This window comes from Rhinopithecus roxellana, chromosome 7 (assembly GCF_007565055.1).
Source record: "Rhinopithecus roxellana isolate Shanxi Qingling chromosome 7, ASM756505v1, whole genome shotgun sequence".
NCBI classification, from domain to species: domain Eukaryota; kingdom Metazoa; phylum Chordata; class Mammalia; order Primates; family Cercopithecidae; genus Rhinopithecus; species Rhinopithecus roxellana.
This window is the reverse complement of record NC_044555.1, coordinates 50339017-50354477: the sequence shown is the minus strand read 5'-3', so window position 1 is coordinate 50354477 and position 15461 is coordinate 50339017. Positions and strand designations below refer to the sequence as shown.

Below are 15461 nucleotides of genomic sequence, written 5' to 3'. Positions count from 1 at the left end.
CCACACTGTCAACATTAGACAGATCAACGAGACAGAAAGTTAACAAGGATATCCAGGAATTGAACTCATCTCTGCAAGAAGTAGACCTAATAGACATCTATAGAACTCTCCACCCCAAATCAACAGAATATACATTCTTCTCAGCACCACATCACACTTATTCTAAATTTGACCACATAATTGGAAGTAAAGCACTCCTCAGCAAATGTAAAAGAACAGAAATTATAACAAACTGTCTCTCAGACCACAGTGCATTCAAACTAGAACTCAGGACTAAGAAACTCAATCAAAACTGCTCAACTACGTGGAAACTGAACAACCTGCTCCTGAATGACTACTGGGTACATAACGAAATGAAAGCAGAAATAAAGATGTTCTTTGAAACCAATGAGAACAAAGATACAACATACCAGAATCTCTGGGACACATTTAAAGCAGTGTGTAGAGGGAAATTTATAGCACTAAATGCCCACAAGAGAAAGCAGGAAAGATCTAAAATGGACACTCTAACGTCCCAATTAAAAGAACTAGAGAGGCAAGAGCAAACACATTCAAAAGCTAGCAGAAGGCAAGAAATAACTAAGATCAGAGCAGAACTGAAGGAGATAGAGACACAAAAACCCCTCCAAAAAATCAATGAATCCAGGAGTTGGTTTTTTGAAAAGATCAACAAAATTGACAGACCACTAGCAAGAATAATAAAGAAGAAAAGAGAGAGGAATCAAATAGATGCAATAAAAAATGATAAAGGGGATATGACCACTGACCCCACAGAAATACAAACTACCATCAGAGAATACTATAAACACCTCTACGCAAATCAACCAGAAAATCTAGAAGAAATGGATAATTCCCTGGACACTTACACTCTTCCAAGACTAAACCAGGAAGAAGTTGAATCCCTGAATGGACCAATAGCAGGCTCTGAAATTGAGGCAACAATTAATAGCCTACCCACCAAAAAAAGTCCAGGACCAGATGGATTCACAGCTGAATTCTACCAGAGGTACAAGGAGGAGCTGGTACCATTCCTTCTGAAACTATCCCAACCAATAGAAAAAGAGGAAATCCTCCCTAACTCATTTTATGATGCCAACATCATCCTGATACCAAAGCCTGGCAGAGACACAACAAAAAAAGAGAATTTTAGACCAATATCCCTGATGAATATCGATGCAAAAATCCTCAATAAAATACTGGCAAACCGGATTCAGCAGCACATCAAAAAGCTTATCCACCATGATCAAGTGGGCTTCATCCCTGGGATGCAAGGCTGGTTCAACATTCGCAAATCAATAAACGTAATCCAGCATATAAACAGAACCAAAGACAAGAACCACATGATTATCTCAATAGATGCAGAAAAGGCTTTTGACAAAATTCAACAGCCCTTCATGCTAAAAACGCTGAATACATTCGGTATTGACGGAATGTACCTCAAAATAATAAGAGCTATTTATGACAAACCCACAGCTAATACCATACTTAATGGGCAAAAACTGGAAAAATTCCCTTTGAAAACTGGCACAAGACGGGGATGCCCTCTCTCACCACTCCTATTCAACATAGTGTTGGAAGTTCTGGCTAGGGCAATCAGGCAAGAGAAAGAAAACAAGGGTATTCAGTTAGGAAAAGAAGAAGTTAAATTGTCCCTGTTTGTAGATGACATGATTGTATATATAGAAAACCCCATCATCTCAGCCGAAAATCTCCTTAAGGTGATAAGCAACTTCAGCAAAGTCTCAGGATACAAAATTAATGTGCAAAAATCACAAGCATTCTTATACACCAGTAACAGACAAGCAGAGAGCCAAGTCAGGAATGAACTTCCATTCACAATTGCTTCAAAGAGAATAAAATACCTAGGAATCCAACTTACAAGGGATGTCAAGGACCTCTTCAAGGAGAACTACAAACCACTGCTCAGTGAAATAAAAGAGGACACAAACAAATGGAAGAACATACCATGCTCATGGATAGGAAGAATCAATATCATGAAAATGGCCATACTGCCCAAGGTTATTTATAGATTCAATGCCATCCCCATCAAGCTACCAATGAGTTTCTTCACAGAATTGGAAAAAACTGCTTTAAAGTTCATATGGAACCAAAAAAGAGCCCGCATTGCCAAGACAATCCTAAGTCAAAAGGACAAAGCTGGAGGCGTCACGCTACCTGACTTCAAACTATACGACAAGGCTACAGTAACCAAAACAGCATGGTACTGGTACCAAAACAGAGATATAGACAAATGGAACAGGACAGAGTCCTGAGAAATAATACCACACATCTACAGCCATCTGATCTTTGACAAACCTGAGAGAAAGAAGAAATGGGGAAAGGATTCCCTATTTAATAAATGGTGCTGGGAAAATTGGCTAGCCATAAGTAGAAAGCTGAAACTGGATCCTTTCCTTACCCCTTATACGAAGATTAATTCAAGATGGATTAGAGACTTAAATGTTAGACCTAATACCATAAAAACCCTAGAAGAAAATCTAGGTAGTACCATTCAGGAAATAGGCATGGGCAAGGACTTCATGTCTAAAACACCAAAAGCAATGGCAACAAAAGCCAAAATTGACAAATGGGATCTAACTAAACTAAAGAGCTTCTGCACAGCAAAAGAAACTACCATCAGAGTGAACAGGCAACCCACAGAATGGGAGAAAACTTTTGCAATCTGCTCATCTGACAAAGGGCTAATATCCAGAATCTACAAAGAACTCAAACAAATATAGAAGAAAAAAACAAACAACCCCATCAAATAGTGGGCAAAGGATATGAACAGACATTTCTCAAAAGAAGACATTCATACAGCCAGCAGACACATGAAAAAATGCTCATCATCACTCGCCATCAGAGAAATGCAAATGAAAACCACAATGAGATACCATCTCACACCAGTTAGAACGGCAATCATTAAAAAGTCAGGAAACAACAGGTGTTGGAGAGGATGTGAGAAATAGGAACACTTTTACACTGTTGGTGGGATTGTAAACTAGTTCAACCATTATGGAAAACAGTATGGCAATTCCTCAAGGATCTAGAACTACATGTACCATGTGACCCAGCCATCCCACTACTGGGTATATACCCAAAGGATTATAAATTATTCTACTACGAAGACACATGCACACGTATGTTGATTGTGGCACTATTCACAATAGCAAAGACTTGGAAGCAACCCAAATGTCCATCTGTGACAGACTGGATTAAGAAAATGTGGCACATATACATCGTGGAATACTATGCAGCCAAAAAAAAGGATGAGCTTGCGTCCTTTGTAGGGACATGGATGCAGCTGGAAACCATCATGCTTAGCAAACTATCACAAGAACAGAAAACCAAACAACGCATGTTCTCACTCATAGGTGGGAACTGAGCAATGACATCACTTGGACTCGGGGAGGGGAACATCACACACTGGGGCCTATCATGGGGAGGGGGGAGGGGGAGGGATTGCATAGAGGAGTTATACACGATATAAATGATGAATTGATGGGTGCTGACGAGTTGATGGGTGTAGCACACCAACATGGCACAAGTATACATATGTAACAAACCTGCACGTTGTGCACATGTACCGTAGAACTTGAAGTATAATAAAAATAAAAAATAAATAAAAAAAAGAGAATATTATTTATCTGTAATCATAGTTCTCTAAGAGCAAATGCTAAGAGACAGAGTACAACATATATGTACTATCCCATATAATTTGGTTTGGAGGAATTAAGAGATGGAGTCTCTTGTTTTTCCATATGCAAATTCCCTTAAGAACTACAGTTAGAGAGACATAAAGCTTTTCTCCTCCAAAGTGTCACCAAATATGCATGTAACCAACTTAGGGATGACGATTTAGGTCATGGAGTGGAAATTTCAAGGGTTGTTTCATGGGTAATTTAGAGACCAAAGAACAAAGAAACAAGAACCAAAAGCCACACTGTCCAGCAGAGAGAGCGAACAGACCCCAGTGGTTACTGGGAGCACAAACAAAGACCATTTTTCATCCACAAAAGGTATGGTGACATTTACTGTGTGCCTGCTGTATACCAGTTTCTCTACATATTTACAAAAATGCCGTAAACAAGATTTTATTTTTCCCACAGTGTGGTTGGAGAAACTGAGGCTCAGAGAGTTCTAGTCATTTGCCCAAGGTCATAAAGATAGTAAGTGACAGAACTAAGACTAGAAACAAGGCCTCTCTGTATCTGAGTCTATCATACTATTTCCAATATACCACAGGACCTCTTAAAACAGAAACCAGCCGAACAAAAAAATCCCCAGTTTCAAAGTGCTGAGTCACACGTTGCACATGTTGATGCCAAAATTTATAGAGTAATTCTGCTCCTTGGTGCATGCCTCAGTTATGCAGATCAGTCAAAGCACTTGGGTATCAGAGAACTGTGTGTAGGAAGCAGCACTTCTCAGAAATTAGACTTACCACTTGCATTACCAGCCTGAGGGTCTTTAGAATTCTAGTCTAGAGAGCCAAAGGAGAATGGAAGAAATCCCAGTAACTGAGTTCCACATTGCTAATTCTGTATGACACTCTGCTGCCTGTTGAACAGGAGGTAGAGGGGATTCAATCATTGGATGGTTTATACAAATCTGTGATTTTCTAGGCCTCCTACTTTAGTAATGAGGTTATGTGGTAGGACTGTGATCGGATTCTGAATAAATGCCAAAATGTTGGTCAGACAGTGTATAAAAGGACTATTAAATTCTACAGCAGAATGTCTAGATATTCAAAATATTAAATGATCATTCTGCATGATGCTGGAAGTCACGATATTTCTTAGAAATAACTTCTTTAGCACAATCCTTAGGTCAGGAATATGTACCTGCAGACATAAGATAACTTGGGCAATAGTCATGCTTTGGCCTAGGACACTTTTGCATCCTATCCTTTGTGCATGACAACAATATTACAGACCCAACATGATTAACTTCAGTGGCTTTAGTAGCTAATAGCATAATCTTATGCACCATGTGGTAAGGATGGTCTGCTTTTGATCATTAAGGCATTATGGATTGATTCTTAATGACACACACATCTGCAAAATGATGACCTGAGCTAGAGGTATTCTCTACCTACAGGATAGAGTTTTTAATCTATACCCAAGTTTTCGAAAGTGTATTCCAGAGAACAGTGGTTTTGTAGGATAACAGGTGTTATGTGAATAAATGAGGTTCTGTGGTTGAATCAACTTTGGGAATCCTGAGTTACAAAGCTCCTCAGGTTACTTTATTGCAGTATTCACCAGGACCTGTGATATGCTAATAAAGACTGTAAATCTTCCTGAGCAGGACCATAATATGCAAGTTTCTCTCACTTATTTGACAATATAAATCATATTTTTCATGGAACATGTCATGGAACTAGTTTTCTCAGAACACATATTGGTAAACACTGGCCTAGACCAAGCAAACTGGCTTTTGGTATGAGGGTAGGCCTCTTATACAAGCCAATTGCCTTGGTCTAAACCAGTATTTCTTCATATACATGGTCAGTACTTGCAGGTAACAACCCAAATGGAGGTAACTAGCCCCAGGAACAAATTCTAGGTGTTTAGCAAAATTTGATGCTAGAAATTCCTCTCTAGCTGGCCTTTCTAAAATTGTCTCACTTTCTAAAATTTAAGCCCTCATCAACAAAACATTTGTGCTGCTGCCAGTTTTCTTTAAAGAAACATGAAAATAAACAAAATAATATGTCATCATACCTGTCCCATGCTCATAGATTTTCAACTCCTTGAAGTCTAAACTACCTAGTATAGTAACCAAGTTTGCTTTCAATGTGCTTTCAGCTTGCCTTTACCATTTCCCCAGCTCTGGCCGTGTTAAACCAATTGCTGTTCCTCAAACCCTCAATGCATTTTGTTCATGTCTCTGTGCCTTTATTCAAACTGTACCCTTTGCTTTGGATGTCCTTTTCCTTCCATCTCACTCAACTTTTTCCAAGTGATTTCTTATTTTTCCTTTATGGCTAAGGTATATTCCTCATCACTGCCTTTCTCCTCTTGCTTAAATTTTTGAGGAAAGGAATAATATCTTATTCAGTTCTGCTTCCCCAAAATGCCTAGCAGAGTGTCTGCTACATAGTTGGTACTCAATAAATATTTGCTAAATGAATAAATAAATGAGTAAATGGATGAAAAGATGAAAGCATGAACTTCTTGGCTGACTGGAAGGACGGATGGACATGGATGAATAAATGCTGTGAAGAGTGGTGCCATGAATAGTAATTCAGCAGCGAAATCACTCTGTTGCATTTAGGACATGGGATCCTGAGGTAGCAATGCTGGGATGCTCTTGAACATGGGGAATGATGAGACAGCTGGCATCAGGGCTGTCTTCAACAATGGAAACCTCAAGGATGTTCATAGTGTCCATAATGACATCAGACCATGGCCATAGGCTCCTTGAGCCATCCTCTCAACCAGGTAATTCATAGAGGTTGTCAAAACCTGTAGATATGTTAAGTTTTTTTTTTTTTTTCTCAGATGCAGAGTTCAGTCTCCTAGTGGGAAAGATACTTCTCAAATATACTAGACGAATCTGGGAAGGAAATGCTGCACACCTCAGGTTCTCACATGGTCTAGGACTTCGTGTTCCTTCTCTTCTTCCGGGGTTTGGCTGCTACCTGAAATTTCTGAAAGGCCTATTACTCTCCATGGTCTAGGACAGGAAGGAATCAATAGGGGCCAACACCATTTACTAAATGATGAGAACTCAAGAGTTGCAAAACACAGAAATAAATCATGTTTGGGGAGGAATAGGAGGGAAAGTGGGAAGGAGGAAAGGGTCAGGGGAGAAGATGGCAGGAAGGGCACTTCTTTCTTTCTCATTCCATTTTGGAAACAAGGAGTGTACCCTTGGAAAGTGTCCAGAAAAATGAGAGATGGCTTTACATTAATCCTAACTATGGACTGTGAGAAAGCCACAGCTAATTCACTGGAGGGAAGGTCCTCATTTGGACTTTTTTGTAAGGGTTTTCTGAAATGAAAAGTAGTCAAGGGATTTAAATTCTTCAAGCAATTAGCAATACGTGGTTTTCAAATGCAGCCAAGAATGAATCATCTACAAATAAAGGCTTATCTTTGTTGTGGATAAGCAGCTGAGAGCCTGAAGGTAGTCTTTAAGGAAGCCATTCTGAGACTCCAACCACCCTCAAGATTCTTTCAGAAACAACAACAGCTGCTAGAAAAAAAAAAAAAAGCAAGGAACAGGTAGGTAGGCGTGGAAGCAGGAAAGAAAAAGCTATATCTACTAAGTATCTCTGAGTGGAAGAGATTCCATCACCAAACAGTGAATGAAACACTATAGAGAAAGCCAGATTAGAGATCTTGAGGCCTCAAGACCAAGCAGCCATCAGCTGAAAAGTGCCAGCTTCTTTAAGATACAGAGACAGCCCTTCTGCCCTCCACTCTCTCAATAATCTGTCTAGTCTACTTTTAGACAGATATCTTAATTAGGTATGAATGGAGGTAGATACAATCACAATGTATCAAAGCACTCAAGTCTCACTATCTATACTTCTGGGAGCAGGGAACAGACAATCTAAGAAAGGGCTGAAAAACAATCCTTTCTGTGTGGCGTTTTACACAGAATCACAAAATGTTAGCACCAGAAAGGTCCTTGGTGAAGCCCACAATTCCAATTCTATGATGGGAAAACCAAGCATCAGAGAAGAGAAGGGACTTGCTCAAGGCCACATTCCTAGTTTTCATTTTGGGATATATTATATAATTTTGATTTGAGTGATGGGAATCAGAAGATAAAATTATATGAATTCTTCTTCAAGGTAATCAATATACCTATGCTAAATCCAAATCTCATGAAAATGGAAGTCTACTCCTCAAGGAATAGACAAGGGCCACTTTGTACTGACACTTTCTTTCTTTCTTTTCTGTTGTTTGAGTAAAGGTGTGTGTGCATTGAATGTGTAAGTTAACAATAAACTTGGGAGGGAGTTGTGTCAGTAGGGCAGGGAATGTGGAGATAAGTTCATTCAGCAAAGTGGAAAGATTTGCTCTTCAAGCAGTGATTTAAGAAGGTACACAATTGGGTTTTTACTGGCATGGTATTTGAAATATAGCATATGATTCCCTTAATTACTAAAATTAGCTTCTGAACAGGATCCTGGTGGAACTTTTTGGTTTGAGGTAATCAAGAGTGTTTTCTGGTGATGCTCTGCCTGTTGGAGCTGTTACATATTATATGGCATACCAAGTTACTTAGGGTAAAAGCCATCGGGAAGTGCTGTGTTACAGTCTTTCCAGCTAAATTACTAGTGACCTCAATGACATATTAAGCCCCCACATTTGTCTAGCATTTGGCTATTTATCAAGGATGTTCACATTCATTATGTCATCTGATCCTCATTATAACTCTATAAGGATGGTATTTTTAAATCACAGACGAAGATCTTGAGGCTCAGGGGGCACACAGTAAATAAAGGAGCTGAGCCTTTAAACTAGATCTGCCTGACTCTAAAGGCAAGGCCATTTACACAACATCAAGAATCCTGGTATCTTGTGAACATTTCCTGAAGTTTGCCAGCCTCAAGCTCTAATGCCTAGCATGGTACCTTGCACATGGAAGATGCTCAAAATATCATGGGCCTGCAACTGAAATGAAGGCCAGTCACAACACTTCTCAGCTTGTCTTCATTGTGTTCACCAAACCCACTCAAATTTGAGTACTCTACTAATAAATCAATTTGAAAATGTACTGAACCATTCTCACCAATAAATTAATTTACAAACCTGCATCTGAGTGCTATATAGTACAGGCTCCTTTTCAAAAGCGGCTCACTGTAATCATATCACAGGCTGATTTATAATGGAGAATGTTGGCTGAGACATGGAATTAATGTTAAGATTTGCATCCAAATGTTATGAGGACTTTTGTTACCATTAAACTTTACCTGCATCAAAGTGGACTTGCAATTCATATAGCCAGATGGCCAGCCAAGAGGTTCCCTACCTGAGAGTCCCTATGTCTTATACTATACATAATTTGCAGAAGGCTAAATAATTGACAGCTGAGTGTATAACAACCCTCAACATGGGGCTGCAACATTCATATGGAGAATATTTTCTCTTGTCAATCACTTTGTCACCCTTCCTGCCTTTGCCTCTGCACTCCCTGACCCCAGTCCTACTTCTTCTCCACTTTAGACCTCAATTGTTGGATTTCTTTGGGGTACACCAAGCAAACCAAAACAAGGTTGAGTTTTCTCAGACATCTGATTCTCATTTGATGGGGATGCTTGGAAAGCCACTCACAGAACATCTACCTGTGATGTTTGGGAGTACTGGATGCTACTTGAGATGATTCTTTTGAAATTGTCTCTCATCCAGCCTGGGTCAATTCATTTGAGGTACTTTGTTCTGTTTAAGTAATACTACTGCCCTGTGAGGATGGGAAGGATATAGTTATCTACATGAAGATCCACACATGGCCCTGCTCCAGGATAAGAGAACTAGTTGTTGTCTATAGATGTGCACATAGGCAGACAAGGTATTGAACACCTCACAGAAAGCCAGAGATAGACAACTGGTCTAAATTAGCCTTGAGACGATAGGGGAAAGGGTTGGATTCTAGGCACTTGGGTTTTCCAGGCTAATAATGAATAATCGGGTATGAGGCTACAGTTGCAGGCACTCAGAAATAGGCTTGCCTTTCTTCAAATTCCATTTCCAAATTGAAGTAGATTAATGATTTTGTTTTTCTAAGGAAAGACACATATTTTTGGAAGCAGCAGGCAGCAGCGAGGACCCTGGCATTGGGCAGATGTAAACATGAAGAGATGGGGGAGTTTGGAGAGGGAAAATATAAATGTCGATCAACTGATGTCAAGCCTTTCTGGAATGGTGACAACACTCATGGCAGACAGGTTCGTGGGACAGAGAGCCTTATGATAGAGCAACACCCTTGAAAGAGCTGTATCTTCCTTCTGTAATGTTACTGCCCTACTGAAAAAAAAATGCTTTTGGAAATAATCAATAGCTTTGCAAAGAAAAGGAAATTATTAAAACACCTGTTCATCTTTGGGAGAGATAGGATAGGAAATTGGCACTGTTTGGCAGCCTAGTCACAGGCTCCAAAGAGAAGCAGCTTCTCATTCCAGGTGGCTGGCCCAACAACATAGGCAGCAGTTAGCTGAGGGATATTCCCAGGTGTTCAGGGTCAGACTGTGCCTGGGTCATCCTGTACCTATGCCTGGGTCATCCTGCACCTCTGACTGTTCTGGATTTCTTAGTTCTCTCATCCTAGCTACCATTGAACAACATCAGGTCAGTACCATTAAGTCCCCTGGGGACCCTGCCCAGTCACATGCATCCTCACTCACCCTCTGTTGGCTCCTGATCCCTGCTTCACACCTCCTGCTCTAATGCTGAGCCCCAGAATGGGGATTGGTATAGTTAAGGATTAAAAAAAAAAAGGCACCAGCTGGCTGATGGCCACGTTGGCTGTGAAAGGGTCAGCCTGTGTCTGGAGCATGGCTGGTCCCCTTGGAAGCATCAAAAAAGAAAATCTGGTTTAAAGAGAGACTAGAAAATGAGGGAGGAAAAGGGGAGACAGGAAGGAGGAGGAAGAAGAGAAAGAAAAGTATCTTACCTCCCAGAGTCATCCCTGCTTCATAACATTTCCGAAGACGGCAAGATGGACAATTTTTCCTTCGGAATTTATCAATAGTGCAATCATTTCTGCTGGCACACAGGTACTTCTGTTTCCCTGGGATAACAAATACAAGAGTGGACAGACCTGTTAATGAGTTTCCAGAGTCTCTTTCTTTGGGTATTTCTAGAACAGAAAAGATATAAAATTATATCCTATCACGTGAGAAAAGTGGACAGAGTATGGCACCAAACAATTTGATCCTACAGAACCTAAATATTAAAGCAGTTTAATTTGGCACTATTTGTTTGATTTCCATTGGTGGTTTTTTTTTTTTTTTTTTTTTTTTTTTTTTTTTTTTTTTTTTTTTTTTTTTTTGGGATGAACATTTCAGATCCTGATGATATCTCTATTATTAGGACTACTCACTGGTTTTTAAAATAAGATACTCTACTTTTACCAAAAGCCAGAAATGCCGATGAGAAAATGATCCATTGTGGAACTTATCACCCCTTTAGCATGGTGTAGAACAGATCTGAACTCAGTCAATGTTTCTTCCTATTGACACCTGTAATCATGCATAGAATTAAACTCAAGTTAACAAGATGCTTATTTTTCATAATATTAGTACAGGAAAACTTCTATAAAAGATAACTCCATGGGATTTCTAACTGTTTTTAGATTTCTGGTGATCATACCCCTAGTCTTGCAGGTTATAAAAATCAGAGATAAAGCCCACTCTATGTAGTGTATCACAGCAACTAAAAGGAAGTTTGATGAAGCCAACAGAGTAACAAAGATCACTGTCACTCACACCTGGAGTTGTCACAGATACACAGAAGTGCACACACATACACATGCTCACACGTAGAGATCCTCAGAGTTACAGCTGCCCAAACATATTTTGCTCAATACTTCGCTCCTTTATGCTAGCACAATCCTGGCACACAGCAGTCTCTCAACAAACGTGGATTGACTGACTAAACATGTAATTGCAGCAGATGGATGCATAGACAAAGAGTCACCAGCAGGAATAAGCAAAAATACATCCTTCACTGCTCTGAAACATGCAGAACTTCTCATGCTTACAACCCTGCTCCAGCTTGAGCTTCTGCATCCCCTCACTCCTTTTTGTCTCTGGTATTGTTTCCTCAAATTTATTGTTGTGCTTTGATTTACTGGGTAGACTGGGATTTTAGGGAAGCTTCTTTAGGCAGAGGAAGAATACTTGTGGTCGGAAAAAGAAAGAGAAACCAAAGAGTGATTGACATTTGAGAGCAGAAAAAAAAAAAAAAAGCAACTAAAAACATAAATTTAACTATACATCAGCATTCCTCTACGTTTACTAAGCCTAAAAAGTGAAGATTAGGCACAGAAATGCATGTATTACAATAGGCTATTTTATGTAGTAGGTTCAGTAGTAACCAGGTCAGCAAAGAACTTCTTTTACTTAAAGTGCTACTTGCAAGAGCGTAAGATTAGTTTTATTGTAGTAAAGGATTCTTTTTCCTTTCCTCCTTTTTAACGTTTTATTTCCTTTTTTTTTTTTTTTTTTTTTTTTTTTGCTTTAATTTTCCTTTCTCCTTTCCTTCCTTTCTCCCTTTAGGAAAGGACTCCAAAATGCTTGGCTTGAAGGAACTGTTAAAAATCACAACAGTACAACTCTCATTCCAAGGAGGAGTTCCAGGGAAGTGAATTACCTGAAGAAGCACACTGAATCAGAGGCCCCCAAAGGAAGAAACCTAGTATTCATTGGGTGCTTACTATGAACCAGGCCTGTGTTAGGGTTTTTTAACATATGAGAAAACTAATGCCTCTAGGCCAGTGCTCTTTGTAGCATACCACAGGATTTTATTTGCATAAACAGAGCACATAATTTGCTAACAGCTTTTTTCTGCTGCAAACCGAGGACTACGATATGTGCACAGAAAGGACAGTGCTATGAGTGCTGTTCAGCCTTTGGGTGTTAGCTCCTCAAAAACAGGTCCTGTATCCAATTCTAGTGCATTCAGTTCCAATGGTGTAGCTGTTCTAGAACTAGTACACTCCCACAGTATTGGTACTGCTGCAATCCTCAAGACCAGCTTGCTACACTGATTACTGAAATAAGCTCAGGTTAGAAAGTGCGTGAACTTCTTTGAGAAATCTCATCTTCCCCAGGAAAACACTTTCCTGGACCCCAGTTTGCCAATAAATGATTGCACAGCCAATGGAATGTGGCTCCCAGAATAGTTCTACATTGCCATTTTGAAGAGAATCACTCTGTGAATGAGAGAGGTCACAGTGGAAAAGCATGAATTTTTTTTTTTTTTTTTCAATTTGGGACTCAGATAATTTCCTTAGCATAGTTCATACTTTTTTTCTGGGCACCTCTCGGTCTAAAACAAGGTGACCTAAAACATGGATATTCTTTACAATTTACTCAGGAGTAAGTGCAAAGCCCAGTAAAACCAAAGTCATGACATATTAATTTAACATTTACTGATAATCTATTATGTGCCAGGCCCTGCATTGGATATTGAGGTTACAGAGGAAAATCTCTAATGAACAAAAATATACAAGTCCCAGATGAGAGACAGATCAGTGGGCTGGAAGTCCCAACATCTGAATCCTTGTCCAGCCTTATCACTAACTCACTATATGACCTTGGACAAGTCCTTTTGCCTCTCTGGTCCCATTGATTACATGAAATAGATTGGACTGGAAAGTCATTAAAATCTTTTCCAACTCTAAGAATCTTGAAGGACATCTGGATTTCTTCTGTAATATATTTAGAGGTTTTTTTTTTTTTTTTTTTTTTTTTTTTTTTTTTTTTTTTTTTTTTTTTTTTTTTTTTTAATGTGAAGGACTTAAGTATTACTGGTAAGCAAGAAATTATCCAAAATAATAATCTCTTGTCCTTGTATTCTGTCTTTTCAGGATAGTAACTTATTGCAACATTGTCTCTTATATCTAGAACCATTTAGTCTCTTGTCTTTGTTTTCTAAAGCTCTCCCAAAACTCAAGGTGGTTAATATAGCCTTAGAAAGGCACTAATGTTGCCAGTCACACGCAACATAAGCATAAACATTCTAATGAACATGTGTGTATTCATGTATGTGTGAGTACATAGGTGTGTGAGAGTGTGTGACTGAATAATTAACACAGGGAATACAACACCTGCACACTAATTATCTGTGCATATGTGGGTGATCACATAAAGCATAAAACACACCAAAACATACAAATAGGTACACATGACACATGTGTTCCTTCAAAGCAGAATGATGAATTTAACGTTTGAAATGACACTTAATAGTGACAGAAGTGGCTGAGGTTTCCAAAAATGGATATGAAAGGAATCTTTTTTTCTGTAAGTCCTAAAAATAAGACCTTATTTATCTGTACAATTTGCTTTAAGGACAAATATAGGGGATGGAACAGGCAATCTCTCAAGACTGCTTACAAGTCACTTCTCCTATCTGAATTATCACTTCCCCAAATGATGATAGAGCCAAGGTAAAATCATTGGTCTGCTATTATTTCTTTCCTATTTATTCAATTTCTCCAAATATATGGATGAGGCTATTAGAGTTCTTAACAGTAACAATAATCACTCTCATTTGATTAGTTTACAAAGTTTAATAATAATCTGCAAGGCCAGGTGCAGTGGCTCACTCCTGTAATCCCAGCACTTTGGAAGACCAAGGTGGAAAGATCACTTGAGCACAGGAGTTTGAGACCAGCCTGGGTAACATAGCGAGACTCCGTCTCTATAAAAAAATGAAAAAAAGAAAATTAGTTAGGCATGGTGGTATGCGCCTGAAGTCCCAGCTACTCAGGAGGCTGAGGGGCTAGGATCCTTTGTGCCTGGGAAGTCGTGGTTGAAGTAAGCTGGGATTGTGCTGCACTCCAGCCTGGGTGACATAGTAAGACCCTGTCTCAAAATAATAATAAAATAATAATAATAATCTGTGCAAAGTAAGTATAATAGGGATTATTACATACTTCATTCTATGATGAAGAAAATGAGACTCATTAATATGAAATTGGCTAGGACTTCCAGTACTATGTTAAATATAAGTGATGAGAGTGAGCATCCTTATCTCATTCCTGGTCATTGAATATAATATTAGCTGTGGGCTTGTCTGATATGGCCTTTATTGTGTTGAGAGAAACATTCCTTCTAATACCCAATTTCTTGAAAGATTTTATCATAAAATGATGTTGAATTTTGTCAAATTATTTTTCTGCATCTATTGAGATGATCATATAGTTTTTGTCCTTCATTCTGTTAATATTATTGATTTGCATATGTTGAACCATCCTTGCATTCCAGAAACAATACTAGTCTTTTGTTGAGGAATTTTGCATTTATGTTGATCAGAGATATTGTTCTGCCTGGCATCACATCCTTGGTTTGCTGCAAATCACAGTCCATAAGGTTATGAATCCCAGATTAGTTGGAAAGAATTTTTAAAGACTTTTTGGTTGTATCGCACCCATTCCTCCATACAAGGCTTGAATCGTCTCTGTAGCATCCCTGCAAAGTATTGCCCAATCTTTTCTTGAATGAAGCCTGTTTTATCTCTGGACTGTGTTATATGTCCTTTCCTTCCAGGAAACTCACTGTTTCCTTTTAGCTGTAACCCATTGGGCCTAATTAGAAACACAGAATCATTGGGCTGTAAAGAATCTTAAAATGCCCAGTGTGATGCCTGACTCTTCAGTTAAGAAAATGGGCACAAAATATTGAAATTACATGCCCCAAGCCACAGCAAGTTGGTGTTAGTGCCAGCATAAAAATCTGGAAATTGGATCCAAAGGAAATATGGTGTGGGTGATTACAGTCT

At 39.0% G+C, this 15461-nt stretch overlaps 1 protein-coding gene across 1 annotated transcript in view; it reads right to left on the bottom strand.

Annotated features, from left to right (window-relative positions):
- Positions 1-15461, bottom strand: part of AR (androgen receptor) — a 185631-nt gene that overhangs the window by 36429 nt on the left and 133741 nt on the right. Inside the window, exon 3 of the mRNA XM_030934536.1 lies at positions 10630-10746. Coding sequence (XP_030790396.1) covers positions 10630-10746 — 117 coding nt within the window. The remainder of the gene's footprint in view (positions 1-10629; positions 10747-15461) is intronic.